At 44.3% G+C, this 25,239-nt stretch overlaps 1 protein-coding gene across 1 annotated transcript; it reads right to left on the bottom strand.

Moving 5' to 3' along the window:
* Positions 1 to 3,033: 3,033 nt before the first annotated feature.
* Positions 3,034 to 22,200, bottom strand: LOC8026014 (IDLSRF-like peptide; the record flags this gene model as incomplete). The annotated part of the gene is made up of 3 exons (XM_040206629.3): positions 3,034 to 3,227; positions 9,144 to 9,296; positions 22,047 to 22,200. Coding segments are annotated over 3 exons (501 nt in total), but the record flags the coding sequence as incomplete, so codon positions are not given.
* Positions 22,201 to 25,239: the final 3,039 nt, after the last annotated feature.

Raw genomic sequence — 25,239 nt, 5'->3', positions numbered from 1 at the left:
ACAGTAAACTAAGCGAAAATATTTCGGTCAAGAAAAAATTTTCCTAAAACGTATTGTCTGCTACTAATGTCGTCTGGAAACGGTCGTTATGTCTTCCCCTGGTGTGAAGCGATGTTAATCCAAAGAAGAGGGAAAGCAACTATTTTAGTGTAGCTTTTTTATGGGTTCACGGTAACATTCTCAACAGAACCTTCAAAAGAATAATGCAACGTAAGATTGAGATGCTTAAGTTAAACCTGCGCATCTAAACAAACAGGATAATACCACACAAAGTCAGCAAGCCAAAGAAAAGTCATAAGCTCAGGACATAGACGTTGGACAATCTCGGGGAAGGTCCTTACAGCAGAACTCTACTGCTCAATTGTTTTATTAATCTAACACAGATTGTCGCTCTAAGAGAAATCATAATTGAATGTCAACGATATTGGCTTCTTCGGTCCATGTTAATTTTTGCCGAAGGTCAAAGCACGCAAGGGATTTCTTTTGAAACAGACTTGTTTGGCTAAACTGAGGGCCTGGGGCGAAGAAAGACTTAGGCCTGCTAACATTAAAAGTACGTTGAGTCTTCTTTTATGTAGAAATATATAAACAATTTAAGCTGTACCTTATCTATTCAAGTAAAATATAAGCTCCAGTATATATCTCTTTGCATACATATTATTGATGAGTTCTGAAAGAGAACTTGGAAGTCGCTCTAATCGCTAGAACTAATAAGTTGGTGCTTAAAGCGCCTTTCTGATCCCTGGCTCTTGAATTAACCATAGAACAAACACCACTGTAAATCTGATGACATAAAACTACCAGAAACAAAGAGATTAGTTAACTCGCTTTTAACCACCGGCCTCGTGTACAATATGCATATCTTAAACGTTGAGCATCCGGACAGGGGGTTAATGATTAATAAGTTACATTCTGCCGAGAGGGGTTGGAAGTGCCTCCCGACATCATGCCTCTGGGGGATTGTCGTAACATAATTGTGTTAAAAATGATTCTGAACAGACACAAACATGGCAATATGCATATACAAAGATTAGGGTATCTAAAGAGGGATGTGCCGGAGAATAACTGTACGCCAGTTCACCATAGGTCCGTCCGCCATCAACGCTATACGAACCGGCGGAGCCAATCAAGTAGTGCCAGAAGTGCGTCGTCACGGCGCTCATTGCATTTGTGTGGCAGCTTTCACACACTTTACCAACCACGCACAACGAATGCGCTGGGGATCCTGCGATTTGTTTTGTGCGCGATTGGTATGCGCGTGATTAGCCAGTGATATCATATACCCCCAAAGGCAACCAGCGCCGTCACAATGAACTTTTGGAACTACTTGATTGGCTCCATCGGATCGAATCGTTGACTGCGGTCCAACTTAATGTGAAATGGACTGTAGAAGGGCAACGTCAAAGAACAAAGACCAAGTCTGAAAAATGTCCCCACTACCGGTGCCATGTGTGAGCGAAAAATAAACAATGTAGCCGGAAAGGAAGGTATCAGTCATGTGTTCCCGTGCGCTTCTTCAACTCCAACATTATGGTGCCACGATTGGAAACTCGCTCGGTATCCATACAACAACTCTTTCGAAAAATACCTTTCCCCCCCCCCCCCCCCCCCCTTCCCCGGCCTCGCCTACTTCCAGGCATATTGCAGGTCCTCAAGCGCCGCAGCAGGGATTGTTTCAAGTGTTCTGGCCACTTCTTGCTGAGTATCTACGGCCGGCTCGACCCTTGCCGCAGCTCCACCGTGCATAAGAGTCCGCAATCATAAAACTCATGAAAGGGTCAATGAAAAAAAATATAAATAGAACAGTTACCACCACTCGTTTGCTGGAATGGAAAGCTGGAAAAGGTTACCGGACGATTGCGAGTAGCAGCGGATGAGCCTGAACTGCAAAAAAACTAATCAAGTCTAGCGAGCATGGTGTGGCACCGAAGTTCCACTTAGGATTCATATGCTTCAGCTACCTCCTTTAATTTTTCTTTCATATATACAGCTTTCAGTTATTGTAATAGAAATCCTCGAATACACCTCTTTGTTAAAGAATGCAAAAAGTTGTTTTAAGCAACATGTTTTGACCGTTAGCAGGAGCTTTGTCCAAAACAAAGCCTCAAAACTTCCTAGAACGCACAAGAATAACGCCACTTCATTAGCAGACAGCCGGCTGTACAAGTTCTATATTGAACAGCGAGCTTTCTAATAAGAGTAAGTCCAGCTGCAGAAAGCAGGCCAAGGGTGCACTGCTACCCGCATAGGTCCGTCTCCTCTATCGCTTACCCTCTCCAAACTAATACGCCTCTCAATGTCTCAACAAAAAACACTCAGCATCTACTATACAGACGATGATTTCACTCGGCATGCACGAGCGTGACCAATGCCTCCTGGAGCGCAGGCCTCTTGTCCTAACTATCGTGACGTCACCGCGTGGGCCAACTACCGAGCGGGAATTAACGTACGAAACTACGAAGCGATCGGTAAAACCGGGAACACCGCATCGCTTCTCTTTGTAAACAGAAGAAGACTTCAGTCGATGCCAATTCTCGTCCCGCGAACATCACCCGACACCCTGCGGCTCTCCGAAACGACGTAAACGTTTTTAGATGTCGGTTTTTTATCTTGAAAAATCACTGAGAGACACGCCGGTTTCTGGCCAATACAACCTACAAAACCAGGAGCTTCCGTAATGAATTTACGGAGTACAACTTTGCTCGCGCCAGCGTCGCCGCTAGCGCATCTCGCAGGATCTGACAACCAGCGTGACGTCAGCAGGCGGCGAAACCACGACAAAGGCGTACTCCAGTTGAGCTTCAGAGAGTTTGCCGCTCGGGGCGGATCGGTGATCCACTAACGATGACGTCATGCTCAGGCCTTGTTTTCTAGGCGCGATTGCGTCGTCGCGCGACGACTCGTGGATTTTCCAGTCCAGCGGTCCAGGAGGTCTTGGCATGGCCACGCGACTTAGGGAGGGCTGCGGGTAGACGGAGGGGGCTCCCGAGCGGCCTGCGTTGTCGGGATTCCGGGAGCGGACGTAGGGCGACGCTAGTCCATAAAGCCGGTGGCCACAAGCTTGTCCAAGAAGAACTTGACGTCGGCCAGCTCTGAGTCCCGGATGCCCAAGGAACGAAGCAGGCTGATGTCCCCGCTCTCGACGGCCATGAACACGCTGCGGAGGTGCTCCAGGTCCGAGCGCATCAGGTGCAGGGCCTTGCCGAAGTCTTCAAGTGTCTCGCCCTCTGCGACGACAAAGATGAGTTAAGGACGTGCGCCTGAGGTAAGCAAGAACGTGCACTTTTTTCACCTTTAATGGTGCACTGGAGTCAATTTCCCGTTTGTAGTTTATGCGTCAGAGCAAGAGTACGGTGGAAGACAGAGATTCCTTTTCTATGCGAAGCGCAAGTTCGACTGCTTCTTGCACAGGGGTTGCATGATACTAGAACGAAAAGCTCTTATTGACTGACTGAAAAAAAAAAAATAATAAAAAATAGTGGGTAGACCTTAAGGCATCTAGCTTTTAGGTCTACCCAGTATCCTCAGAATCAAATCCAAACAGAAGTCGACGTCGTTCTGACGTCGTTGTAAGCCTTGCACAAGAAGCAGACGACTTGCTCTTCGAATTGTCATCGCTACATTCACTGAGAGTTTATCAAGCGCAGGGTGCGGTGAGTCTCGTTGCTCAACAGCCAATGATATTGCGGCCTTTTGTTGATAAGAACGCCAAAACACCAATCACAAGGCGAGAAGCCTGAACTTACAAAGCCACGCCATGCGTTTCTTAAGTTGCCGGTGACTATAGACCTTGCCAGCGGCAGTCTCGAAAAAAGCGAGCGGGCAAAAAATGCCGAGTCACTGAGCTGTGGACGCACGCGCAGCGTCCGATATACTGCACAACAGATCAACAGCCCAGCAGACAAAGATGGCAGCGCGCAGGAGGCGATTTCTGCTAAGGTCTATTCGCAACTCCAGCGCGCCGCTCGCCCTCCCGCGGACGAACGGAGAACCAGAGGAGCGGGGACGGCGGCGGCGGCGGCGGCGTGGAAATGGTGGCAGGGGCTGTCGGCGTTGATGCGCGAAGCCTTTTTAACGAAAAAAGTGAGCGGAAAAAAGGAGTTCTTGTGGTCCGCCTTGCAACAGCCTTGCACGAAGGGCCGGGATGTCTAATTTCATTAGGGACTTTTCGTGTATTGCATACGCTCCGGATTTCTGGTATTGTGCATGGCCGCCAGCTCAATCTCAACGTGATGGAAAACGCTCCTGCTAATAATTAAGAGCTCAATGGTACGGTCTGCGGAAAGTCTATTTTTTGCCATAAGTAGGAGAAAACTCGTCGCGCAACGGTATGTTGAGCAACACAAATCGGGAATGGGTTCGTGTTTTAAGGCTGTCACAAGGAACATGACCATTTATTCCAAGCACTTTAAAAAGACAGAATACCCGTACTTGCTTTCCGGTAATTACAAAGCAAATAAAGAAATTCTCGAAGCATTTTAAGCGCGTCTGTGTTAGCCAGCCGTTTGTGACGAGAGCTTAACGCGCAGTTTTGACCAGAGGGACCGCAATGTTGCAAATAAGACGGTACAACAAATGTACGGTATATTAAAATATGTATTTTAATAGAGCAATAAATAAAACCCCTAAACACGCCGATTATAGTAATAGGTAGTTTTTGCATAGCGTACGACACCCCTAAACTTCGGTTGGACGTACAGCGCACTGACGTTCAACCGGCGCTACGAACTTTCACGAGCGGCTTGATAGCCGAGTTGTGCAACTTTTTAAAATAGCCTAAGTAAGTGTAAATGACTGTAAAAAAAGAAATAATAATAATAATAATCGGGGTTTTCTTGGCCCCGCTGCAAAACCTCGTTTTTTTGTGTGTGTTTTTTTCGGTACTCTTTGACACGTACTTTAAGCTGTTTAATATCTCATAATGCGCCGTCATCAAGCCTTTTGTAAAAGTTGGGGCCGTCAGTTCGACGTCGATGGACTGCACGGCGAACTGAAGTTTTGGAGTGTCGTATATGTGCCAAGGGGTGTAAGAACTACAACATTTTCTTTTTTTTAGAGTGATATGGAGCACGGCAACGCTCCTGGCACGCATTGAAATTTGTGCTTCAAAAGCGCAGCGCGAGCTCGCGGTTTTAATGCTACACCGCACGGTAGCATGCGGTAACAAACTTTCTATCAATAACTATTACGTGTTGCAATACACTAAAACCGAGACGGCGAGCAGCGAGTTGTGAGGCTGTGACGCAAAGACACCAATACTGTGAACGCTGCTCTTTCGAAGCTTGACGGTCACCGTTTGCGGCTCTCTTTTTAGAGCACTAATGGCCAGGCAAAGCCGCAAACATATCTTCATCACCTTCAAAAATATTCTGCTACAAACAGTAACGTAGCCGGTGCCTAAAACGCGCTCGCCCACAACAAAGCTTCGCAATTTGAGGTTTCTGTAACTTTTAAATATCAGCATGCTCGTTTTCCTAACGTGCATCAGCATCCCCGTCACCAGTAATATGATCCCTCCCTAACCGCTTCGCATTTGTGGACAAATAAATCATTTTTAGCGCGCTGAACAGCGTCAACGCGAGCAGGCGCACGGGATATCCTGGAGAATCTATCCCCGTCTCTTCCGCCATGTTGGAACTACCGCCCCGCCACCTATAGGGCGTGGGAGTTGCGAATAGTAGAATGCCGCCAGGCTGCGCCGCCTATTATGCGGTTGCGTCGGCGCGAGCGGATCTTGCAGTGCTTCACAGCGAGCACGTTGCTAACGCGCGCGGCGACGCCAAGACACACGCCCTTGCCGCTTTGTCGCATATACTCGCGTAGAGGTTGAGCATGTTCGCCGCCAGGGGCCGGGTCAAGAATCCACTAACGATGACGTTACGAGCAGCTCTTGTCGTCTGGGTGTCATTGGCTTTTCGAGTGGGTTTTTTCACGACGAGAGAAACCAAAGAAACGATGGAGGGTAGATGCAAACTATACCGTGGCAACGCGGTCGAGGATTGGAAACAAAGAAAATTACAATTCGGCTTCGTATCGGGCATGCTAATATGAAAGTACCAGCCCGAAGATTGGAGGGACGTTTTTAGAGACAGGGGGATCTTTATTAGACGCGCGCGAATGTTCCGCAAACTTTATTCGACCACGTCGTCAGTCATAGACGATGTGACTGTTGGTGATAACGTCCTCGAACGTTTAAAAAAATAATGAGACAAATATTGCTGTTTTATTGGTACACATCGATTTTCGAGAGGCAATGTCTATAAAAATACTAATCTCAAACATTTTCAACGCACGTCTTAGCTTTGTATTTCATATCGCCTCCTGAAGGAGAAGTTAATTACAAGTAATTATTTGTGACTGTCTTGAGCTTTCCTCTAACTTCCGCCAAGTACCCAAAAATGACGCCCTGGTTAAGCCATTTCATGGAAAAAATACATCGCAAAAAGGGACGTGTTTTCGCATTGTCTTGTACACTCTCGACTATACTGGAGCCGAATGCAACGAAGTTCAGCGATGAGTAGAACGGCAGCCGCGGCCGACAGCATCTTATTCCGGAAATTTGCGAAAAGAGGCCGAAAAGCTGCAACGCCTCGCAAGCATCGCGACATCTCCAGGGACGTACAGAGGCGTCCTCTCACGAGCTCGGAGAAAATTAATATTAACGAGATTGCCGTCTACGCTGGAAAAGCCCAAAGGGGATTTGCTCTTCTGCGCCCCTGCCGCGTTGTCAGCAAGCGTTCTCTATTTTTTTTTTATTTATCTTTTTTATTTTGTTATATTTGGTTTTTTTCATGGTTTTATTGATGAACATATGCGCGTGCTCTCGGTGCCGCTCTCGCTAATGCAGCTTCGAAAATTCCGTAGGCGCGTCAGTCGCTTTAGTGGTGCGGGCGTCCAAATAGAGTGGAGAGGTGTCCCAAAAGCTTCATCTACATCCTCGCGTTCCTCGTGTTCAGGAAACAAAAAAACAACAACAACATATAATCGAAAATCAATTGATGCGGTAAAGTACATCGTTAATTTTTTTTTTTGCGCGTTTGTGCATTTTTTAAGGGCAAAAGGTGAAGCTTCGATAAATGCTGGATTTGCACTCTCACTCATTTTTTTTTTTTTTTCAAATTTACATTTTTGGTTAGAAGCAAAACAAAATTGAAATAATTTGGTTTAAACCTGGCGAATATCAAATTATGAAGGAAGCTTGAAATGTTTGATGGCACTAACCTTTCGCGAAGTCTTATTTAAGTGTGACAAAGCAAGCTAGAACTCCGATATGTAATTTTATTTCCGAACTGCGGGTCGCTTAAAAACTTATTCAAAACAAAATTCAAAAGAAGCTGAATATGCGCCTTACTAACCGCATTTTTACAGAAAGCTTTTAAGCGATTTCCAAAGGTTGCATTCTTGTTTCTATATAAAGAAAGATACTTTCAACCTTCTTTTGCTGTACGACTTTAGAAGAGTATACATTTTGATCGACTGTTAAGAAGGCTAGCTCAGTAAGCCAATGTCTCCATCTGCTTGCTAAAAAAAAATATGAAAATTTTTGTCTTTGAGCTTGATCTTGGCAATAAGCTTGCCAGCAGATGGTCACGCGAAAAAATACACTATAACGCCGCATTCCCACCGGCGGTTCAAGCGCATGCGCAAAGCGGTTGCGAATGCGGTTGCTTAAGGTTGCAGTACAAATTCACGCACATTTGATGATGAAATAGATTGAATCCGCTTCACGGTTGCCATTCGAACATCAGTTTGGATACAGCCTTACTGCGTTCCTTCAGTTCCGGGTCTTTTTTAACAAATTCCTTTGTAGAGACCGACTGGCAGAAAATATTTGCTGGTTCTGATTCGACGAAGTTGTAAGCACTCGCGTTTGTTTCCTTCGACTGGGGATCATTTAAAACTTGATATCATATTCATTTTTTTTCAAAATAATTAAAAAACATTTTATTGGCAATACAATAAGGCGTTTATTAAAAACAAATGATATGCCAAAAGTAGATCCACGTACATGAGCCTTGCGAGAGAACAGAGTTAGAATAATAATTTAGAGGTAAAGTTGCCATGCATTCTGGCAGCTTCAATATGACGTGACAGACGCAAATATTAATGGTCCCAGAGTGTAGGCACCTAAACAACTGGCACGTAAACAAATCTCACGTGACGCGAACGGACGAATCCCTGTTTTGGCGGCATCGGGCGATGAGGGAAAAGAGTGTAGATACCCTGGGGGTATCTTTTCAATGACTCGACTTGAAACCATTACCGCGGCTGACATGGTGCGCGTGCTTAGCGTTATTCCACTCATTGTAGCCAGACTAGCTTTTGTAAGCGCGCGTCTGACTTCAGAGTTAACAAATGTTTTCTTTATATATTGTTATTTCTAATACTGCGGGCATTTCTTTAGAAACCGGCAGGCTACAATCAACAAAGGCTAGCGTTTTTGTGCGCACGGAAAAGAAAAATCACTAAAATATTTAGTGGCAGGCGGAGAACAGGCGAGTTGTGATTAATTATGACGGTGGTTTTTACTTTGTGATTAATTCTTGTGTTTTTTTTTTAATCGAGTAACACCGCGACTTTGTTAAGGATATCTGTGGATAGTCTGTGAAGACCCCGCTTTGTCCTTGGCCACCCGCTGCTAGATTCTGAAGATGCGCGCCAGTCGCGTCCTTTTTAATTGCTTATCCGTTGCCAGACTCGGACGATGCGCGTCAACCTTGTTCTTACCTATTGGTGACAAGCAGCCAAACCCTGAAGATTCACGTCAGCCGTGAGCCTACTGATTGGTCACACATTGCTATTCTGAAGATGTGCGTCAGCCGTGTTCTTATCTGTTGGTGACAAGTAGCCAAACCCTGAAGATTCACGTCAGCCGTGAGCTTACTGATTGGTCACACATTGCTATGCTGAAGATGTGCGTCAGCCGTGTTCTTACCCGTTGGTGAGAAGTAGCCAAACCCTGAAGATTCACGTCAGCCGTGAGCTTACTGATTGGTCACGTATTGCTATACTGAAGATGTGCGTCAGCCGTGTTCTTAACTGTTGGTGACAAGTAGCCAAACCCTGAAGATTCACGTCTGCCGTGAGCTTACTGATTGGTCACACATTGCTATACTGAAGATGTGCGTCAGCCGTGTCCTCACCTGAAAGTGCTACGGCCACTTTCTGCACTCCTCCAAGGGGTGCGAGGGCATCCCTGGCTTTAGCGCCGAATAGCTTCTCCAGGTAGTTGGGTCCGTGGTTACTCAGCAGGGTCTGCAGGAAGTTGGCGGTCTCCTCAACTGGGGGCCGCTTGGCTGAAAATTTACAAGAGAAAAATGACGAACAGTTCAGTTTTCGAGGTTACCCAGACCCACAACGACCCAAAGTACCTTGATCACTGCGCTTATGAACGTAACGGACGATGCGTTTTTCTCTCACAGGACAGCTTGCTTTGAACTAGCGTCGGCAGTCATTCAGAAGTTTCTGCTAACACCACCGAATGGATGCCACAGTTTACTGCCTTGAAGACATTTTCGTTTTGGTCTTTTTCTGATACCTCTTTGGCGAGAATGTTGCCAAGGTAGTGAATTGTGCCTTTGTATCACTTCAGAATCATTGACAGCATCTCCTGAAAAGATTCAGCTGCCGTCACTAGGACAAAGCAAATGCTCTTGTAGCAGTGAAGTGCGCCACGCGTTAAGCTGTAAGGTATCTTTAACTCCACGCCTGCGACGAAATAGGGCATGAATATTTACATTATCACTATATACAAACTATAGTTCTAATAGAAACAATTTATAACAACTATATTTACGCGCCCTTCAGTTTTTATAGACAAATAGTTCTAACAAATCTATTGTTTTACTAGATGATACTGAAATAATAAAGTAATCTAATCAGGTTCTTTTAGAGGGCCATCAATAACAGCTATAAATTAATGTATAGTCCTGTTATAACTATTGTTTTAACAGAACAATAGTTATAATAAAGCGATAGATGTAATTAGTTTTATTAGAACTGTCGTTTCAAAAGAGCAATAGTTAAAATAGAACAATAGCTGCAATTAGTTCTACGAGAACAATAGTTTTAACAGAATAATAATAATAAGTTTATTTACGATATAAGTATCGTGTACTTACATGGTAAGTATACATACAAAATTTCAAGAGTGGTAATCTAAGTTAAAGAACAATAATCAAGTAATACAGTGTTACACGTACAGAACAGAAAACAACGTCATGACTGTTCATTTTGAAAGAAAATATTATCGAAGTTCAGGAGTGCTACATAATTGTATATCTCTACCTGAATACATAAGTGTGTTTAATAAAGTTAGCAAGGTCGGTTTAACCATTCGAAGGCCATACTCTGAGCACAAGGTTTCTACTACCCAGAAGTCTGAGTGATGGGTGGAATATCTTGGAACTTTAATTCTAATTGATGTTAATGATAACAAAAACCTATTTGTCTCTTATTGCTGCTGCTTGCATTTTATATTAAGTCTATATTTATAATGTTCCTCTATTTTTAGTACCTTTAGTTGCTCAAAAAGTTGATTGGTATGGAAATTATAGGCTATGTTACACACGATCTTTAGCACGCTTTTTTTTTGTTATAAAATATTCTTTGTGGATTAATTTTTTTAGTTGTTCCTCAGACTAAGTTGCAATCATTCAAACGAGATTAAAAAAATGAGTTATTTAAGAGCAATCAAGGTGGAAAACTAGGGCGATGTCTATGTAGCCATTCAGTGATAGAAGCGAGTTTTGAAAGAATGTAGTCTACGTGTTCAGTCCATGACATGTGCATTGAAAATATAACTCCCAAAGGTTTAAACGTGCTGACCACTTCGATAGGGGAGACATCTAGAATAATATAATTTGGAAGGTCGGGATTTTTATTATCGGGGCTAAAGGGTGTAGCTTTGGTTTTGCTTGTATTTGTTAGCAGATTATTTGAACTAGTCCAAGTTTCTAGGCGTCTTATAGTGTCATACGCTATACGTGAAATATTATTGCAATTCTGAACCGAAAAAAAAATGCTGGTGTCGTCAACATAAATAATAAATTTAACTTACGGCGCGATGTTCCCAATGTCGTTAATATAAATATTAAAAAGCAACGAACCCAATATGCTTCCTTGGGATACTCCCGATTTTATTGGTTTTATATCCCAGATGTGACCGTGAACGTTAACATATTGATGGCGGTGATATAAATATGACTTGATGAGAAGTGATGTATGTCCTCTCATGCCGTAACTTTCAAGTTTTTGAAGGAAGGAATGGTGGTTAATGTAATCAAGCGCTTTAGTAAAATCTATAAATATGCCTAGTACCCTAACTTTGTCTTCGAAACTGCGAAAAATGAATTCTTTGTGGTTCGGCAAAGCTAGTTACGTGTAATGCTTTTTCCTAAATCTGAAATGAGACCCTGTTATAATATTACGCTTATCTGCAAATGTAATAATGCGGCTATAAGTTTATTTTTCTATTCCTTAAAGAAAACATGAAGAATTAAAGCAAGTTGATATTTGTTTATATCATTTTCATCAGCTTTGTTATGAATTACTACAACCTTTGCTATCTGCATTTTTATGGGAAATATGGCATTTCGCACATACAGAATAGAAATCTATGCAAGGTATTGGCTAATATTACCTAAGACATATAAGACTGGGCGTATCTGTATACGATCTGCGTCGCAGCTGTGACATTTACGCTGCGAAACACTTTTATTAACTCTTCCTCAGTGACCGAATTTAAATAAATAGTTTCATGAACACTTTGCCTGTTAGAACCGCAGGCATTAGTTGTTTTTGTGTTTTCTACTAAATTTACAAAAAAAGTTTTTACATGGATTAGCAAGGGAACAACCGGACAATTCAACATCATTGTGAGATATAGATTCTCTGTTTTTTTTGGGGGGTTTAATTTCTGTTCATAGTTCTTATAGGACAAGTTTTGTAATAAATTTTATTAGAACAATAGTGCTGATAGAATTACATTCTACTAAATCTATAATTTACTTCGTTTATGAGAAGCCCGCCGCTTAGATAATCTTATAGATACGAAGTTAATTACTATAGTTACTCGACATCTGCAAGAACACTATTAGGCTAATTAATAACTTGACACGGACAAATCATTTTACGCTACTTTAATGTGATTGACCGTTCTACTGGAGTGGATTCGTGCAGACGGTAGTGTGAGGGTGCACATGAAAATACCAGGTTAATGACCTTGCTTTACTAGTCAAAATTAGGGATGTTGCGAACCTCTGCCGAATCTCGAGGCTCCAGTAATTCAAAGAACCCTCGACTTTTTTTTTTATATTGTCACGAATGAAGGTGACGAGAAGCCGAACAGTGAACTGAAGGATAAAAGTTTAATTGGCGAACTTGTGCCAAACAGAAATAAGTAACGAAAGAGCATCGAGGCAGCAGAAAACAGGGCCTATTCATGACGTCATCATTTGTGGCATCCCGACCCGCCCTAGACAGCAAACACGCCGAGGCTCGCTACGACAGCCGCCGCAAAGGGGGTAGACGCGTGTCTTGGCGCCACCACGTGCTACCCTCGCGTTCGTTGAGGACGCAGCAAAACGCGCTGCGTGGGCCTACGAGTGATAACGTTCGACGGAGAAACGAGTTGGCCTTGTCTTCCAAGTGGTATTGAGCCAGGGCATGAATGTTACCCCTGGTATCGGGACAAACTAACTGCCGCCGCATAAGAATCCGCATGGCAGTCTTTGCGGTCGATTATAAATATCCTCAGTCTGCCGAATCAGCAATCGTATTTAACCATCCCTGGTCTATAGTTATTTTTTATTTCCATTACGAGCCTTACTTATTCTCGTTTTATTAATCGCACTCTTTGTGCTTATCTCACGTTTCTATATACATCTATCCACATTTCTTTTCCTTTTTATGGCCAATCATCTATCTTCTCAGCCATTTACCAAACTCGCGTCACACACACACACACACATAAAAAGAACATCTTGCTTTTTTGGCCACGCGTTTCTTGTCAGAACTAAGCAGAGCCTTCAACCTACGCGTGGTTAGAGCGAAAACAGGGATTTCGGACGTGAACCGAAACCGAACAATAAATCAGGGAAGCTAGGAGAAGAAAACAGAGGATTCGCAAAGGGCATCCCAACGATTTCCATCAACAGCGAACCAAAGAAAACAAATAAAACCTCCACACCTCAACTTCTCTTCCCCCCCCCCCAACACGCACACACACACACACACACACTCTTTCTTCTCATGTTTCTCATCTCACTACTTTCTCAATCGATCTTTTTTCTCCTTTTTTATGACCATCCTCTCCTGCTGTAAAAGTCTTTCGTTTATCGAAGCCTGGTTTGCGTCATATTAGAGGATCCTATACCCTCAAACTACGACCTCAAGAGCACCGAAACAAATTATAAAAAAAAAAAAAAAAGCGAGGTCTCGTGAAAGTTTTTAGAGTGTGTGTGCGTGAGGGCGCGCGTGTGTGTGTCATCGTGTAAGGGACACTTTGCGAAGATTGCGACGGGCAAATCACACTGAGTATCGCTTTTTCAGCGTTGAAAACACACAACAACAACAAAAAGAACGCATTGCTTTTATCGAGCTAAGTCCGAGCGAAGAAATCCGACATTTTCAATCGGGCTTGAGTTGCAGAAACGAATCAAATTTTCGGACGCTTCTATCTCGAGAAAACATATCACCTTTGCGACCTTATATATATATATATATATATATATATATATATATATATATATATATATATATATATATATATATATATATATATAGATAGAAAGAGAGAGAGAGACGGAATGCTATTTTTTTGGAATGAGCAATGCTAGGAAGGACCAATTGGAGTGAAGATAAACTATACGAATGCGTGGTCACATCAATTTAGATGTCTCGGGAGGACTTTGGTAACATCAGTCTTCCTGACCGGGAAGAGACGGACCGAAGTCAAACTCGGAGTCAAATCCGAAGCTCCAAGACACAAGTACAAGTCAATGTCAATACCGGATCCCAAATGCAACCAAGGACAAAGCTCTAAAGCCGAAAAGTAAATTTTAGGGCCAGGGCCATGGTGAAAGCCGCCTCTCAATTCAAAGCCCCTGAAAGCCTAGTGACATCTGAATATAAGAACGGCAGGCAACAGAAGGAAGGACAGCAAAACAAACATAAAAAAAACCAGCACAGCTATCAAAAAAAAAAACGAAAAAAAGACGGAAGGACTTATTATAGTGCTATCAACATACCAGGTTGCGCAAGTTGGATTTGAAGGCAGAAAAAAAATTAAATTATCTCGTGTGGCCTCGATGCTTAAGATAATATTGAACACTTTAATCGCCTCATGCTTCAGGAGAGTGGTTGTCATTTCAGTGACATCCTAATTAATGTTACTGAAGTAATTAAAAAAAGCGCGCAACACTTCGCAGCCTATTCTTTGCGCAGCTCAGCCAAGTGTTAACATGATCTAGCGTGTTTTCTTCTACCAAACTTTGTTGTACCAAGATGTGGCCAAATGGACCTCCAATCTTTTTTTTTTTCCTTCGAACACTTCCAAACTTTTAGTTTCAAAAAATACTTATAAAAACAACAAACTGTGTGATGAAGACGCAGTTTCAATAGAGCGAGAAAAACTATCACAAGAGCAAATCTGCATAAGATACGACTTGTTTTATATGTACCTGTGAGGATTCATCATCTTTGTATTGAATAATAAACCTTAATGCATGAAAGTTGACGCATATCACGCAGTACAAGTCAAAGACAGACGACAATGAAAACAATGTTTCCGAGTTTTTAAAGATTAAACTCTGAAGACGCATTTTAGCGCTTGAATTTTTTTCCTTGTTTTGTCAAGACAAATACAACAATGCAGCGGCGATCGTCCATTCGCGACGAGCAATCTTGGGCTATTCTGTTCAAAGCTGCCCGCCTTTTAATTTATCATATATATTGGATATTTTAACTTATACTTGTCTATGTCTTTTCTTCTTCTTCTTCAAAACACCTCGCGGGAGTGAAACTTCGACCTTATTTTCTTCACCTTGTTTGTCATCAACGGCTTTTATTACATCTCGGCGAGCTGAACAAAATATAAATAGCGAAATAAAAGTGGCGTTACTTGGACCGTTTCATGTTTCCCGCTTATCGTGCTTCTTTCGCCATGCAATACAGAGATAAACAAGATTGGAGGGAAGACTCAAGGAACTCGTTTAATCGAAATGCAATTTTCTCTTGGAAGTAATATTTTATTTTATTCTTTATATAGACCCGGACGTATGGCCAGACGAATTAATTTCACGGTTCCTCACGACAAAAACGGCTCAACTCTCAAATAACAATCGACCAGAAAGAAACAGAGTCGGTGAAGGTATTTACCGAACGTTTCATTAGTACAGATCCGGTTAATATGAACAGAGTTTCCGCGGGGCGAAGTTGGTAACAGCATTCATTTTTGTCTCGTTATTACAAACCACTCACATTATGGACGATTGTGTGTGTGTGTGTGGGGGGGGGGGGGGGGGGGGGGGGGAGGAGGGGAGGTGTACATATTAATGGTACATCACTCTATTCGCGACCACGGCTGCGTTGACTCGTAAAAATAACGGCCCCGGATGTCAAGGCACGCTTTCGATTGACTGGAGAACGCAGTGGCGTACTGCTGTTCCAGACAGGTGCCTGGTTCGGCTCGTTCGTGGCTTGAAAATACCGGCCTGCCTCGGTTTTCAGACGAAGCAGATTAACGAGACAGGTTCGTTTATCAGGATAAAATATATATCGTCCTTTTTCCTCGGCTATCCCGTCCTCAACAAATAAGAAATAAAATACATAACGATAACGTCTGTGACTGTTTTTAATTAGTTATTTGTTCTCTTTCTCTAAATAAACTCGTATCATTCGCTAGAATGATTATGAAACAATTCAATCAAGTTCGCAAGCGTGAAGCTAAGTCGTAGATTGTTTGTTCTCCGAATTGAGTTCACTTCATCCTGTTTCTTTATTTCTTTTCTGCGAAGTTTGCGTTTTGATGTTATTTCTAGCGGAGTCGGTTTAGTTTCGAAGTTCTAAAGTGTTCGCGCCACGCACCAGATTTGAAATATCATTCATAAAAAGAGATGCTTGTTCGAAATGTTTCTTCCCTATCATGAAGCAACAGACAACCTTATTATTATTATTAGTATTGCTATTTTTATTATCACAATAATGCCAGTAGCTTGTCAATTACAGTTGAGCATGTGTATGCTCCGCATTCTCAAACTCAGCCTTCTTCAGAAATCGTTATACTTCACAACAAAAGTTTCGTTCATTTTCCTTCCAAGTCAAGCAGAAAACCGAACGATAAATGGTCATATATCGCAGTCACTTAATGTAATGAGTCTCGCTCGTAAAGTCCATCGATACAGGTGCTCCGAGTAATGAGATAAATCGGTTGGATAATTAGCTACGCCGTAACACCGCGGTCATTAATTAGCATTCGCGCGAACCGATCTGCCAGAAGTAGAGCACACCTCGCCGAACAGTGCGGAAGCATTTGCCGCGTGCCACCGCTTTCGTGCTACACGACCACTATCAGCTTTCCCGTCTTCATCTGCTTCGAAAGGACGCATCTGATGGTAGCAGATTTGGCGAGAAGGATTCATTAAACCGACTCCTGGAAATATATTTGTTTAAGAAGAAAAGTTAAAAAAGTATGTCGATAACTCTGAGCGGGGCCACAAAATAGCTCAGTGTTTCTCTATAGGAACTGCACTATACATTATTAAAAGGGCTCGAAATAGGATGCATTTATAATAGGATACAAAGGGCGTAGCATATTGTAGTTTACATTTCATCTTTTTTTTGTTATTGTTGTTGCAGGTAAGAGCTGTTAAGAGGTCTATACATATGTCCACCTTTTCGACGGTCTCTTGGTGAAGCTCAACGTTCTTGCACTACCTGTGTGGCAGCCGCTCGATGCCCTGCGGAAACCACTTTTTGAAAGTGCTTCATAGCCACGCCTCGACATCTGCGTGAAGCTTATCAATAACATGTTGATCGAAAAAAAAAAAAAAGTTGGACAGCCACGTGATTTTTCGTATTTTTCTCCTCCTCTATATATATTTTTTCTGCCCAAACAAGTTTCGATTTCGGTTTCGAGCATTTGCTTTTTTGACTTTATCAAAAATATACATGACGCTGTAGCAAAATTTTGATTGGGTAGTCTTCTAACATTATAATAAATCGCCCAACAAAAAACATTCCTTGGGGGCGGGGGGAAGGGGGGAAGGTGAGGTGTTAGTGTCCCTTTAAACTTTGGTCATCTCGGCTAGGACTCGAACCCGGACACCTGAGAAAACGTCAACTACCAGCGACGACGTTGTAGACTTAGGAAAGAAAACAAAACAAGTCAAACTATACAGGGTATTTGCGCCACTTCCGGCCGCCATGACAGAGAGAGATGAAGACTTCCGGGTGTCCTATCTTCATCTCATGTTTGGGTGGGTGCGCGACGATAATTGGTTCACTAGCGAGTAATCGCGTGACAGTTATGCTCTAGAAATTCCCCTGTGTCATCCTTTCGATTGACCGATGCACACCTGCACCAACCAAATGTCACTTGTGATGTTCTTTCGATTATCTCGAGATGAGGGACGCCATTGACGTCGCCGAGCCTTGGTGATCGCAGGACGGCGGCATTAGCAGACCTACTTCGATGTGCTAACCTACTTTGATGTAGCCTACATCGATGTGCTGCCGACAGATGGCGCAACGCGACAAACGCGAGGATTGCCCAGGGTGGGGTGCCTCGACCGGCCATTACAATCGATGGAAAAAAATATTTATCATTATCATTATTATTATCTCCGCAATGGCCTAGTTGGCACCCAACTATAGGCCATTACGGCACGTATAAACACAAGATGACACGGTGCTCTGGCAAAGAAACATTGAATACCAAAGCAAGCAAGTCAACGCAGAAAATTGTGTACTACAGAGACTTGCGTTGCGCTGAGGGACGACTAATAAAAACTTTCGGAACATCGTCTGCTAAAACCAAGACCCACTCGGCGAACCCTGCGGTGATGCGTGGCACGTCTCTCCGGCGCCTAGGCCTGCCGTTCGCGAAGTAGTTGAACGCGTCTAAGGACTTGTAGGTTTTAAGTCGTTCTCAGCTAGGTACGTGGGCACTGGAGCTCGAAGAAGTAATCGTAAAGATGTGCCCACGATGCCTTCGGCAGGTCTGTCATTTGTCTGAGGAACAATTGCTCTTTCTTTTCATCAAAGGAATCAGGAAGGTGCGTCGATGCCATATAAGTACATATCAGGAGGTACCGCAGTTGTCCTTCGGTGGATCCATTTCTAAAGCTCGCGCTACTCACTGCGCAACCTAAAAAATAAGCAAAAACAATGGCCAACCGGAAGCAGCATACTCCCTATGGAGGTACGGCCATCCTTTTTTTTTTTTTGTGTTTACATCTCAAGACCCTGTGTATATGCTTCTTTTTTCTTTTTTGTCTCACACTCTGACAGCTTAAGTCATCATTTCCGTCCACAGTTCATACGACCTTGCAGTGTCCAAATATTTCAAACCAAAACAAACATCACCTCAAAGAGATTTCAGAGATGAAATCAAAGATCGATAATTCAGGGCGTAGGGCTTTATACAGGTCGTTTCAGACGCACTCTGCAACCCCCCCCCCCCTCCCCCTCCTCCTTCTTCCCCTTGCCTTTTTCAACACTCTTTTTCTAAAACCCCGTAGGGATTACTGTAATCCCCGAGAAAAAACGGGGGATACCGCCGCAGCTCCCGCAGTGCGAGACACTCGGCGGATTAACCAGGAACGAGGGAAGGGGGAAGAAGGATTTCCAATCTCGGTTCGTACGGGCACGGGCGAGATTGTGCCCCGAGGGCTCATTAGAAAAACGGTCCACGGCTGCTGTCGCGCTGTCCACGCCAGAAAGGGGAACGGACACGCGGAGGTGCTATCTTTCTTTCCTGTAGGAAGATTAACGAGCCGCTGCACAAAAGCACGGGTGTCCCGAATAAGCACGACGTACTTGGTTCCTAACGATGCTTCTTGCCCTGAGATCGCTGCACCTCCACGCAGACAATGAGTTCTCGGGTTTCTAAGAGCCATCCTGACGGAATCTAACAAGGACACCTCATTTAGATACCCTTCTATGTGTCTCCCGTATTCCGATGGGCAATCGGAGCTTGACATGTTAGTACAGCCATGGTTACGGTTGATTGAAACGCGCGTTGGGCCTATACCTGTTTTCACCTCAAGGAAAACGCAAGTTTAGCGCATTGTTCATACGCGTCGTGAAGTAGTTCTTACGAGATTTGGTTGTCGGAGAAAAAAGCGATGGTTTCGGCGTTTGAAACGTGTAGGTCTTGATACGATAACGTATATATAATCTAACATTCACATACATATCTCTTAATTATGCACATGAAGGGAAAAATTAGTAATGATCCGCGAGGCGCCGAACTTTTTAACTTTGGTTCCTGAGGTGCAAACGACAATAGTTCTTCTAGTTTGTGGAGAATGAGGTCTTCTCTTGCGTTTACAGTGCAGTTTATCTTAGACGCTGGCAACCGGGGTACTTGTACCCTTCTACAAGCAACTCACAGTGTTTCTCCCGAATTCTCACAGCCAGTCGGAAATGGACATGTACTGCCATGTGAAGCTTAATCGGAACGAACATTAGGCTTAATACTTGGAGAATCAGGACTTTTCACACGTTTACAGTGTCGTTTATCTTCAGTTTCTAGCGTCAAAGAAAGTACTTGTACTGTTCTGCAATCAACTTTCACCGTACCTCCAGGATACGGAGAGATCAATCGGAGCTTGAGATATATAGCTGCAGTCATGCTCAATCGAAACTACCATTGGGCCTAGCTCTTAATGAATTCGACATATTTTAAGCGTAGAGTGCAACGGATCTGTAGTTAGGTACACGCAGCAGAGCGCGTTGGATAAACTATAGTTCACACAAAGAATAAAAAAACACTGAAATGGACGAGGGACAGACACAGTTCTTTCAACGAGCAACGACCCGTTTATATGATGCTCATCGCACTACGAAAACCACTTTGGTCACCAAGGAATTGAAGGAAGACGAAAATACTAGAAGGAGATAAAAATGAAAATAGCTAGATTCACTCCATAAAAAAGAAGAAAAAGAAGAAAATTGAACAGAATTCAAAACATAAACGCTGCATTCTTAAAAAAAAAAAAAAGCGAAAGCCAAATTGTGTTTTTAGTATGTGTATGCGCTGTACAGCAGGCTGAACTCCATGGAGCGAAATATGCGACGAATCACTGACAAACGTCGCCCAACGGCACGCTCGTTTTACGCGCGACGTAGCAGCCGCTGTGTTAATGTCGGCGTCATTGGCGAACCAATGCCGCCGGACAAAATTCGTCGATTTGTCGCAGCATATTCCCCAGGGAATCCGGCCTTTGTTGTCAGCTTCATAAATAATGCATCAACTGTCGTGGAGTAGCCGAAATCATGATGCAACAACTGTCGAAATCATATAAGCAGCATGAGGATCATGTTCATAGAGAGTATGGGCTCTTTCAATCTACCTGTGCCGGCCTGCATTTGTTCACAAAAATGTCGCGCGATGCTAAATATAAGCGGAGACCGGTCTACTTCCGATATGTGTTTTAAACAAGCGGTGCACAAAGTGTGTAATAGCAGCAACATCTACGAATATGGTCATATAAGTATCTCTATTTTCTTAACATAAAATGAAAGAAAGAAAGAGAGAGTGAGAAAAGCTTGAAGTCTGTTAAGCGAAAGTCTGTAGCATTCTTATTCGCCTATCGCCTATCCAAGTGTGAAGCGAAAACTGGCGTGTCCTTGCGGCGGAAATGTAAAACAGAGGAAACGTGACTAAAGCCGCAAAGTTGGAGTTGCGATACCTACAACCTCAGTGGCTCCAGTTGTCGCCAAAAGTCCATTTTCGTGAAGTATCGTTCCTATGCTTACAAGAAGTAAGATATACGTATAGGCGGACTAAGTCATACATTCCTCAAAATTAAAAAAATAAACACAAAAAGTTAGAAAGGCGACAAACAAAGGGTCCAATGTCTTCTTGCATTCGTGTTTTTTGACGCTTTAAATCCCATGTTTTTTTGTTTTGTTTCTATACCCATTAGGTTATAAAGCGTGTTTTAACAGGTGGCGCCATCTTATTAAAAAATTTCGCAACTTCGAGACGGCCGGCGGCCGCAATCATTGGACCTGATTTCGAGCTCGAATGTCTGAGCCCCTCTCGAAACTGTAACGCAGTGCTCGTGTCCAATCGGTCAATGACTAAGCCTTTCCGAATTCGCCATTTTTTGGCACCAGGCGTCCGGACTAGCGGTCGACCGAGGTGCCTCCTGGTCATCCTATGGTGTAGGGCAATACACGTTGGCGAGCAGCCCCGCTTGAAAACCTAGTCTAGCGCCACCGAAGGAGGAAAACATTTCGTCGGGGTACCAGCCTGGCAACCGTGGACATGTCTCGCTAGCAGACAAACAACGCGCGCCAGAAACAAAATGGCGGCGCTCAGGAGCCGTACTTGCATTTTGCCAACATCTGAACACCCGGTTCCTTTCAGCTATTTCTACCTCTTTTGCGTCTTGATCGACAGCACTAAGGCGGGGGTAGCCAATGGCAAAAAAAAAGAAAAGTAGAAAAAAAGAACGAAAGTGCAGTTGCTAGGGCGCCTCGACGTTGGTTGTTGGATGTGCCTTTCTGCTCTGGCGACGTCCCTTGGTCAGGCAAGTGCCGACTTTTCCTGACCGCTCCCAACATTTTTCCTCTGCCTCCCTCCTGACCGGCGCCGAAACGCATACAAACGAGGCGCGTGCCGTGCGTGTTCTTAAAGTCATCTCAGGTCATTTGACAAGTGGTGATCCTCAATGACTGCCTAAACAGCCAATAAACGACTGAACAAGGCGGAAAGGGTCGGGGGGGGGGGGGGGGCAGGCCTCGTCTTTTAGGTGGTACTGCCCATATTGCACCAGCCCAGCAATGTTGAGTCCCTCTGGCGGTCCCCGACTGACCTGCAGTGCAGAGTCTGGGGTCCTCGTCGTAGCCATCGGGACAGTCCGGTGCGCCGTCGCACAGGTACTGGATGGAGATGCACACCGTGGCAGACGACGGACACCGGAAGGGCTTCGTTGGGTGACAGCGCTCCGTGTCCACTGCGGGGAATGCAAGAAACGTCACAGGTTAGGGAAACACGAACTCGAATACCACGTACACACAGAAGTGCGCCCCGAATCGCTAAAAACGCCACCCAAGACCTTAGAGTTTCCTTTTGTTTTTCTTTCTTTTACTTTTAACGCGGAATTGCATTTTTGTTGTAGCTAACTCCGGTTTAGCCGCGACGAGCTCCGCAGACCAAACAACGCAGCTGTGAAAGAAAACAACAACAGAGAAAAAATAAAATAACAGAAGAGGCAGGAGAGAGGACTCCGAGACGCTTCGAGAAGACTCTGCTTGCTGAAAAAACGTTAAAAGCCCAACAGTAAAAAAAGAAAAAACCCGTATAAAGGGAGGACATGACAACGCTAGATACGGCGTCGCGTGCCTGGAAGGCTGAGACGGAATTAAGTTAGCGTCCGCTGCCTTCCCCGTAAAACGCAGTTCTGCACATAAGAGTTTGATAAATATATTTAAGTTCAATTGCCAATTGTTTGACTGGGTTCTAGGTCGTGCTCACGACAAGTGTTCGCTGTTATTCAAATATGCATTAAAAAAAAGCCGACAAAGCAGCGTTTTAGTGAGCGGGCGTGCGATATTATATTATCTATTCGAATAGTTATAAATCTGTCTCAAGAGTTTGAGGAGGGGCTTGGCTTCCAAATTTACATATACAAATGACTTCGCTACGCTGCTTATTAGGAACACTCCACTTTCGAACGTCGCAAAAAAAAAAAAAAAAATCCCTCATTGCCTTTTTTCCTTTAAACAACCCCCCCCCCCCCCCCTCCACTTCCCCCGGGCCGGCCCAAAAAAGGAAAAAAAAAAGAAAGCAGTACTTAACGCCGGACCATCAATGCATGCCAGACATAGAACTATCGCGTAACTCGGTCAGACTAAAGGACGCACAAATTTCAAGGGGGCGAATGAACTAAAAGAAAACACTGCTTCCGGTTTTCACCGCTTTATGGCTCATGACTAAGCGAGCTACATCACGTTCGCAGTGCCGTAAAAGACCGTCCGGGCCCACGGCCGGTACACCTTAAGTGCCTTCCCAACTTGGTCGTATAACGCACGCACCTTAATTGTGCTCGAATTGCCTCGGTGGAGCTAAGTATACCTGCGGATATCGGAACCTGCTGCCATATAAGAAGTGTCTCTGTCCAACGGTCGTTCTCCCTAACGTTCCCTAACGGAGGCGACTAGCCGCGAGTGTCCGAGCCACAAGCCAAATGAGACGTGAAACTCCCGGAGAACGCATAAGAGCAATAGCGTCTGTCGGTTAGTCTGGCACCACTGACGCAGGCGACACTCGTTTGGCTGGTGGCGTGCGCAAGCCATTCGCGGCTAGACTATTCATAGCCGAATAGAGCCGATGGCTGCGTGACGCCATAGAGGTGATATAATCGTCCATAGAGGAAAAGGCCCCATGCGTTTCGGCTGTTTCAAGACGGCGGGACATACACGCGGACATCGGTGCCCTCGATCATGTCCCGATTGACCCATATTGCTAGCGACGCCTTGATATTCACCGATGTTTGTTTGCAAACAAGCTCACTACCACCCCCTATCGGCGGACCCCTGCGCGCTTCCGGTTTTCCTCTTCTTTCCATTTGTCTCTCCTCCTTTTGTTATTTGCACTACTTTCTAGAATGTACTAATGTTCTTACAAACCTACTAGAGAAACTTCTCTGAAGGAAACTGTTCTTACACGACCGCTGTGCGTTGCTGAAGAATAAATAAATACACTACCGGAAGTCTACTGGGGCACCAAATACTGTGGCGCCCTCGTGGTATCAACTCCCACCGAATGTGGTGAATAGGGAGTATTCAATGGCAGCCATAGCTGCGTACGCGAGTGCTGAGCGCGTGCTGACGGCGAGCTTTCATAAGGTCTCGCCACGTGCGTTACGCAGCTTCGAAATTGACAGTCTTGGCAGCTTATTAATGTAAGCTTATTCTGAGCATGCGCTCTAAGCATCGCCCTCAAATATGGTGTCCAGTGAATACCCCTATTGTATACCGGCGTGACTTACGTCTTGCAGTTTACAGTGTCAATAAAATTTTCTTTAACCCTTTATACACAAAGAAGCAGCAAAAAATCACCTAAAAGGTCTGTACTATGCGTTTTTTTCTAGCTTAGCAGGAACACACTGACGTATTTATATATAAAAAAATGTAAACATTGCGGGTCAAATTGCCCTGAAATTGTGCCACTACGTGGAACATCCTTGGTTTAGATTTAGAAACCGTCGGGCATTTCTTCTCGATCTTTTGTACCTACCGTCTGCTTTCTATCTCCGTTTTTCCGTCGCTCTCATTTTCGTTCTTTCTTTCAAGATCACCGAGTTCAGCGCTTGCAATCTGCCGCGTTCTGCTCCCGTCTTTACCCCCCCCCCCCCCCCCCCCCCCCCATGTTTTGGAAGCGCCCTCCTATGGTTTCCTCTCGTGACGTCATTACCTTACGAACAACAAGTTCGACGGTGTTTATAATTAGCATGGTGGAAGCTTGAGATCATTGCGCTCTGAAACCAACACTGCCAATACCGTCAAAATTGAAGCTCTTGCATTACTCTTATTTCTGTCGACGAGAAAACCTTTACTGACGTCATAGCCACCATTCGGCCCATAGTGAAAGGCCGACCGCAGCGACGCTTTTGATCGCGCACGTCGCCAATGGTGCGTTGCAACTACAGTGTTCGTTGCAACTCAAAAATGTAGAGCGAGGGGAAGTAAGGCCTGGAGAGGGGGAAGCAGACGGAACGCTGGAGGGAGGAAGAGGTTTTCCCCTTTCCTCTCCAGCGTTCCGTCGGCTTCCTCCTCCCCAACCTTCCTTTCCCTCGCCCTACCTTATTCACCAGACGCCATATTTGTGGGTGCTGTTTAGAGCGCATGCTCAGAACGAGCTCACATCAATAGGCTGCTATGACCGGCACTTTTGATGGTGCGGAATACACCACACGTTGCAAAAGAATTGCGAAAGCTCGCCATCAGCACGCGCTCAGCATTCGCGCACACATCTATGGCCGTCAGGAACTACTCCCTATAGAA

This window comes from Ixodes scapularis, unplaced genomic scaffold (assembly GCF_016920785.2).
Source record: "Ixodes scapularis isolate PalLabHiFi unplaced genomic scaffold, ASM1692078v2 PGA_scaffold4__175_contigs__length_147842914, whole genome shotgun sequence".
NCBI classification, from domain to species: Eukaryota; Metazoa; Arthropoda; class Arachnida; order Ixodida; family Ixodidae; genus Ixodes; species Ixodes scapularis.
The sequence above is the reverse complement of the archived record's forward strand: the minus strand, read 5'-3'. Positions and strand labels throughout refer to the sequence as shown.